This window comes from Colobus angolensis, unplaced genomic scaffold (assembly GCF_000951035.1).
Source record: "Colobus angolensis palliatus isolate OR3802 unplaced genomic scaffold, Cang.pa_1.0 Scaffold119, whole genome shotgun sequence".
Taxonomy (NCBI): Eukaryota; Metazoa; Chordata; class Mammalia; order Primates; family Cercopithecidae; genus Colobus; species Colobus angolensis.
Window position 1 is genome coordinate 7,219,418 of NW_012113030.1, and position 7,283 is coordinate 7,226,700.

Genomic DNA, 7,283 nt, shown 5'->3' on the forward strand with positions numbered 1-7,283 from the left:
CACACCACACGCCACACACACCACACGCCACACACACCACACACTCTACACACACACCACACACCACATACCCCACACACGTTGCACACACACTACACACACCACACACCACATATCCCACACACGTTGCACACACGCCACACACCCACCAAACACACCACACACACCACACACACACCACAGACACACCACATATCCACACACACACACATTCTGTGTAATGTTCTATGTTGGTAAGGTTGCCCTGAGAGCAAGCCGTTTCTGATGAGTAGGGCAGCAGGGTAGCAACACGCCCCTACCCGTCCCCAGTTTAACCCACACGGACTGACCCTCTGAGAGTCCTCAGGAAACCCCAGCCCCAGGCCTGGCATACAGATAGTGTGTGCTTTCCTCTAATCCAGGCCAGACCTCAGGTCAGCCTGGACCCCAGACCCCTCTCTGCCATTTGCTTGCAGAAGTTGCTAGAGGCCCACGAGGAGCAGAATGTGGACAGCTACACCGAGTCGGTGAGTGGCCCGCATGGGGGTCAGGCCCCTTCACGGGGATGGGTCCCCTAGGAAAGCCACCCTTCTCAGACACGCTCTCCCCTGACATTCACCCATTTTTATCTGGCCCCCAGCCCATTGTGAATTTCTTTCTCCAGTCACCCCAGAAACCTCACAAGTAGCCCCAAGAGGTGCAGGGAGTGTTTTCCCCATTTTATAGATGGTGGTCTTGGCACCTCAGGGGCAGAGCTGGTGTTCAGAGCCACATCTGTCTTCCCCTGAAGACCAGGGTTCCTTGAGTCCCCCAGTTGAGTGTGTGAGACTCACAGTGGCCGCCTTGGGCACCCAGGAGGCACAGACTGGGAGGGAAGGGGTGAGAAGGAGAGTGGAGCTGAGGACACGGGAGAGGCGCCAGCTTCCCTCTGCCTGGTGGAGCCGCCCACGTGGCTCTCTCTCCCTTCCCCTTCTCTGTTCCCAGTGTTCCCGGGCTCAGTGGCGTCCGGCTCAGGTCCTGATTCGCTCCTCTAATGGCACATGTCAAGCATTTCTCCCTAGGTGCCCCTCAGAAATGGAAGCCCCTAGCTGAGGACAGCGAGCAAATGCCATCTGGTTCCTCTTGCCCCAGACAGTGGGTGGCAACTCAGCCAGGAGCTCAGGGAGGGGATGCCCAGCAGGCCGTGGCTTCTTTCCCCCATGCCCCATGGCACTCAGGAGTAGCCTTTTCCGTATCTCCAGGCCTCAGTTTCCCACCCATTCAATGAGGATACTGGACCTTTTTTTTTTTTTTAAAGCTACAATCTTTCTCCCCCAAGGGAAATGTGCCTAGCATAGTCAAGGCAGACAAGAGGGAGCTCCCCTGGCTGAGTCGGGGCCTCGAGCCCTCCCTCTGCTCCTTCTCAGAGACCGGGGTGACAGGGACAGATCTTGAAAACCTTGGGACAAGTGCCCTTGGGCTGCAGGGTTGGGAACAGGGAGGAGGATGGCCAGCCCATCACCTGGTGTGCCCTCAGGTGAAGGAATATGACTCCATCTCCCGGCTGGACCAGTGGCTCACCACCATGTTGCTGCGCATCAAGAAGACCATCCAGGGCGACGAGGAGGACCTACGCTAAGCCCCACCCAGCCCCCCCAGCGCCCATCTTCCTGTCCCATCTGCTTAGAGAGAGGTGGGGCCGAGACTTGCTGGATAGCTCCCCTCCTTTCCCACCTGGGGAGTCCCGCAGGCCACAGTGGGCAGGTGGCAGCGGGGGTCAGCTTGCGGGGCCACCAGAGGCCCAGGCTGCTGGCCAGACAGTCACCCTCTATTCTCGCTTCATCCCTTGCTCCCTGCCCATTTATTTAAGCCCCCATAGGTGCCCTTCACCCCCAAAACCAGCTGTACAGAATCTTTGATACAGACCTATTTGCTAGGGGTGCTGCCGGGGGTTTGGGATCAGCATCTGGCCCCCCATCTCCTGACCAGCTGATTCATGAGGCCGGTTTCTGTCTCTCCCACTTTTGTCCCCCAGTCAAGCTCTAAAGCACATGTAGCCGCTGAGACTTGCTGTCTCTACTGGGGGCAAGCTCCTCTTCCCCCAAGCTCTGGGAGCTTCCCCCAGCCTCCTGCAGCCCCGACCTCTCAGGTTAGACCCCACGCCCTGGAGCTTAGGGGGTTGTCCCTGACCCCAGCCCCACACCTGCTCCTTCCCTAATGCTTTGAGGTTTTCTTGGTTGGAAGCTGCAGCTGGCCCGAGAAAGAAAATAAAAAACAACACTTGCATGAGTCTCTCTTCCTCCTCATCTCTGCTACCCACTTTGCCCCTGGGCCGGTCACCCATTCTCCTCACACTCCTCATCCCCCAGACTCTGGGCAAGCTCTTGGGAGGTTGGGGGGCATGCATCCTTGAAACACATGTGGGCTGGGTCGGTTTCTAGGTTGGGGATACCCAGGGATGGTGGGCCTGGGGAGGAGCTCTGGCTTGGAAGTCCCAGAGCGCCCATCTTGATCTAACTTTCTCTGGGTTCTTGGAGTTCACGGACCTTGGTTTCCTCAACTGGGATGCATGGTGATGCCACCCTTCAGAGCCAGTGGGAGGGTCGAATGTGACAATCCTCATGACTGCTTTGGATGAGAATGGGTGGAAGCTCGCCGAATCTCCCATGTCCACATTTCCCTGGCAGGAAGGCTGAACGCCCCGTTGACAGTTGTTCCATCTGTCACAGGACGGGGGAGGAAGCGGCTTTGGTGGGCAGAGTCTGAGGCCTGAGTGGGTCTGGGGAGTGGGGGAGGAGATAGCAGGAGCCTTTGCCCGGGAAAGGTGGGCAGGAACCAGCTGCCTCCACCACACTCCACAATGTGCATGTTGGGGGACCCGTCTGGTACGCATGTGCTTTACCCTGCCCTGCGCAGGGCCCCTCACTGTGGAGGAGATGGGCTGCAGGAGGTTCAGTGCTCAGGCATGATGGGAAAGTGTCAGGAAGTGAGCAGGGGGAGTAACTGCGCAGAGGAGGGGCTGCCTAGGAAACCAGGGTACGCTCCTGGGAGAGGGGCTCCAGCCCGGTAAGCCTAGAGAAGTGCAGGCGAGGTTCAAATTCCCCGACACCTGCCCTGCTCCTCTGTCTCCTGCAGCTCCTCCCACAGCTCCAGTCCATTGATAATGGCAGCAGACTCCTGAGACCTGAGATTGATTACCATGTCTGCCCCCGTTGTGGGCACTGACTGAAGGATAGTGTGAGAACCTGTTTCTGCCATCCATGACCTGAATCAGTGATGGTCAGCCCTGACTATGCTTTAAAGTCATTAAAAGTATCCAGGCTTGGGGCTGGGTGCTGTGGCTCATGCCTGTAATCGCAGCACTGTGGGAGGCCGAGGCTGGTGGATCACTTGAGGTCAGGAGTTCAAGAGCAACCTAGCCAACATGGCAAAACCCTGTCTCTGCTAAAAATACAAAAATTAGGCATCATGGCGCAAAAATAAAAGTATCCAGGCTGGGGCCGCACTCTGATAAATTACGGTTTGACTGAGGTTTCCTACGCTTTTGTTTTGGGTTTGTTTTTTGGTTTTTTTTGTTTGTTTTTTGGTTTTTTTTTTTTTTTTTTTGAGATGGAGTCTCGCTCTATCGCCCAGGCTGGAGTGCAGTGGTGCAATCTTGGCTCACTGCAACCTCTGCCTCCCGGGTTCAAGTGATTCTCCTGCCTCAGCCTCCCGAGTAGCTGGGATTACAGGCATGCGCCACCACGCCCGGCTAATTGTTGTGTTTTTAGTAGAGATGGGATTTCTCCATGTTGGTCAGGCTGGCCTCAAACTTCCGACCTCAGACCTCAGGTGATCCGCCTGCCTCAGCTTCCAAAGTGCTGGAATTACAGGCATGAGCCACCATGCCCGGCCTCTTTTGGTTTGCTTTTTAAAGCTTCATAGGCGGTTCAAGTGTGCAGTTAGGATTGGAAACCTCTGGACAGAATGATTCCTTCCTAACCTGTACTTCATTTTTTTATTCATCTGCTCAACATGTGGCTTACAGGTTACTAGGGAGGGAAGACGCCTGAAGGAAACGCACTGCTGAAGTGGCACTAGACCCATGTGCCACTCCTTCAGCAAGTATTCACTAAGCACCTGCTGCATGCCAGGCCCTGGGAATACAGCAGCACTGATGGCATTCCCAGACTACCTTCCATACCTTCCAGGAACTTCTCCCCACATCCAGAAATCTGGAATCGTCACAAATTCCTTCTTGCCACCTCCTTTATCCAGTCTGCCTTTGAGAACTTTCCATTTGCTGTCTCTTACATGCTCAGCACGTAGTTTGTGATTTTTGACACATTTACTGAATGCCTGCTTTGTGTCAGGTCTTGTGGTCCAGGTACAGGCGATAAGACCGTGATCAAGGGAGATCAGCTGCTTCCTTCATGGAGCTTGCAGTCTGTGTGTGCTCGAGGTGTCCAGGACAGCTGGCCAACCCATGTTTTCTGGAAATGACACACATATGTGCATAGAGTACCCAAACCTTCGTGGCCTTCTAGGGACAAAGAAGCACGGATAGGAACCCCTGAAGGCCCCAGAGTGGGGAACACCTGGTTTACATCCTGTCCCCACAACTAAAGAGTCAGTCAGTGGACTTACCCTTTCCCAGCCTCCATTTCATCCTCTGTAAACTGGGAAAATAAACCCCTTTGAAGAGGTTTCTTTCTTGCAAAGATTAGGGAGATAGATTTGCAAAGGACGTCCAGGCACACAGTAAAAGCTCAATGAATCCTGAATAAGTGAACCGGCAGGGAGGGTAACAGTAGGCCCTTGCAGAATAATTGTGAGAAGTCAGATGATCAGAGCCAGCATGACTGTCACCAAGTAGGTGTTCGATAAGAGTTGGTTATTATAGCTGGATCATTTTTCCTTGGGGTCAAGAAGAATGTATTCATTATTTTAAAGGTGATACTGTTAAGATTATGAACTATGGTCCGGGCAAGGTGGCTCACACCTATAATCCTAGCACTTTGGGAGGCCGAGGCGGGCGGATCGCCTGAGGTCAGGAGTTAGAGACCAGCCTGGGCAACATAGCAAAACCCCATCTCTACTAAAAATAGAAAAACTAGCCAGGTGTGGTGGCACCTGTAATCCCAGCTACTTGGGAGGCTGAGGCAGGAGAATCGCTTGAACCCAGGAGGCAGAGGTTGCAGTGAGCTGAGATCGCACCACTGCACTCCAGGGTGACAGAGCAAGACTCCGTCTCAAAAAAAAAAAAGTGAACTGTGGAATTACCTTGTTTGGTTTCCAGTACTGACCGCTCGTTACTAGCTGTGTGATCTTAGGCAAGTTACTTTACCCCTCTGTGCCTCAATTCCTTCATCTGTAAAATGAATTTAAGTACCTACCTCCACCCCCTTGCAAATTTTTAATATATGGAATGCACTTATAGTAGTTCCTGGCACATAAGGGCAATATTAAGTTTTACGATGATGATGATTCGACTTTCCACACAGCATAGAGCGAGAAGCCGTGGCCGCGACCTCCCATCTCTAGTCACAGACTCCTTATGGCAGCCACTTGGCCCAGAAATGGAAAGGAGAAGAGTGCGCAGGCGCAGTGGGTCAAAGTCGCCTGGGAGACCCGAGCATGCAATCTGGCCGCCATCTTGGGAGAGGGCAACGCCAGCAGCTTCTTGTACGTCATCAGCCTGCGCAACGGCCGGGCACCCGGCGGTTCAGGTCGCTTAGAGAGTCGTAGGTCGGGTAGTGCGGGTCGCGGCGGGGGCTGCGGAGAGGGTGCGTAACTGAGGGGCGTGATGGGGGAGGCGGCCGTGGCCGCGGGGCCTTGTCCGCTGCGCGAGGACAGCTTCACGCGCTTCTCGTCGCAGAGCAATGTGTATGGGCTGGCAGGCGGCGCCGGCGGGCGCGGGGAGCTGCTGGCCGCCACGCTTAAAGGCAAGGTGCTCGGCTTCCGCTACCAAGACCTCCGACAGAAAATCCGGCCAGTGGCCAAGGAGCTGCAGTTCAACTACATTCCCGGTTGGTGGCGCTATGGTGCTGGGAGGGGCCTTCGAACGTGGTGTTGAGAAGGCTTCTGAGGCTCTCTCTGAGCCGGGTCACCGTGCTGGGAGAATGGAATCGGGGTGGTTTAAGGGGGTCACTGGGATCAGGAGGCAGGCATAGTTGGGGCCTGGATGAGCCTAGGGTTTCAGAATTCTTCAGACTTACAGGTCAGAATCCCTGGTACCCAGGGAACAGAGGTCGGGTGATGGTGGTCAGGACGCAGACCAGAGGGCATGATCATTGCGGTGGCCAGAGTTCACCATGTTTGGGAGATCGGAGTCATGAGTCCGCCTGACACTGAACTTAGAACTCTCCCCTCCCAGTGGACGCGGAGATTGTCTCCATTGACACTTTCAACAAGTCACCCCCCAAGCGGGGTCTGGTTGTGGGGATCACGTTCATCAAGGTACCTAGAGCCCCCTCCACCTCCCTTCGCCCTCCTCCTTACACACATGGTAAGTTCCACTGAGCTGCCCCAGATCCCACCTGCCACCCCTGCCCTCCCCTGAACCCCGTGTCCTCCCCCAGGATTCAGGGGACAAGGGCAGCCCCTTCCTGAACATTTACTGCGACTATGAGCCCGGCTCTGAATACAACCTTGACTCCATTGCCCGTGAGTGAGGCGTGGACGGGAGGAGGGAGAGGGTCCCCGGCAGGTCCCCCATGCTCACGTGCCTGTGCCCCTCCCTACAGAGAGCTGCCTGAACCTGGAGCTCCAGTTCACTCCGTTCCAGCTGTGCCATGCAGAGTGAGTGTCCCCTGGGCATCCGCACCCACCCCACTGTAAATGTAGAAACCCTGAGTTCTCGAACCCCTTCTTTACTTACAGACCCCTGTAGTCTGTTTCCCCTTCTGGAAAATAAAGAGGTTGTACTATATTAGGGATTGAAAACTAAAATGCCAGCCAGGTACGGTGGCTTACACCTGTAATCCCAGCCGAGGTGAAATGGCCGAGGTGGGTGGATCACCTGAGGTCAGGAGTTCAAGACCACCCTGGCCAACATGACGAAACCCCGTCTCTACTAAAAATACAAAAATTAGCTGGGATGGTGATATGCACCTCTAATCCCAGCTACTCAGGAGGCTGAGGCAGGAGAATCACTTGAACCTGGGAGGTGGAGGTTGCAATGAGCCAAGATTGCACCACGGCATTCCAGCCCAGGTGACAAGAGCAAAACTCTGTCTCACAAATAAATAAATTAAATTAAACTAAAATGCCTTTGGGGACCAGGGAGGTCATGTGAGAATGGAAAGCACAAGTGTAATGTAACAGGGAGCATGTGTCCACATACG

General features: G+C 54.7%; 2 protein-coding genes across 10 annotated transcripts in view; both read left to right on the forward strand.

Moving 5' to 3' along the window:
* Nucleotides 1-2,247, forward strand: part of NAPA (N-ethylmaleimide-sensitive factor attachment protein, alpha) — a 28,493-nt gene extending 26,246 nt beyond the window's left edge. For 4 of the 8 annotated variants that reach the window (XM_011926423.1, XM_011926413.1, XM_011926402.1 and 1 more), the window contains 2 exons: nucleotides 456-506; nucleotides 1,496-2,247. In XM_011926423.1, coding sequence (XP_011781813.1) covers nucleotides 456-506; nucleotides 1,496-1,597 — 153 coding nt within the window. In that variant the 3' untranslated portion in view covers nucleotides 1,598-2,247. Of the gene's footprint in view, nucleotides 1-455; nucleotides 713-1,495 lie in introns of those variants that run through there. The other 4 variants (XM_011926442.1, XM_011926393.1, XM_011926434.1 and 1 more) reach the window with 3 other exon arrangements.
* A 3,379-nt stretch (nucleotides 2,248-5,626) lies between these two features.
* Nucleotides 5,627-7,283, forward strand: part of KPTN (kaptin (actin binding protein)) — a 9,629-nt gene continuing 7,972 nt past the window's right edge. The window contains exons 1-4 of one of the 2 annotated variants that reach the window (XM_011926453.1): nucleotides 5,627-5,966; nucleotides 6,314-6,396; nucleotides 6,519-6,603; nucleotides 6,684-6,738. In XM_011926453.1, the coding sequence (XP_011781843.1) occupies nucleotides 5,744-5,966; nucleotides 6,314-6,396; nucleotides 6,519-6,603; nucleotides 6,684-6,738 (446 nt within the window). In that variant the 5' untranslated portion in view covers nucleotides 5,627-5,743. The remainder of the gene's footprint in view (nucleotides 5,967-6,313; nucleotides 6,397-6,518; nucleotides 6,604-6,683; nucleotides 6,739-7,283) is intronic. The other variant, XM_011926461.1, reaches the window with a different exon arrangement.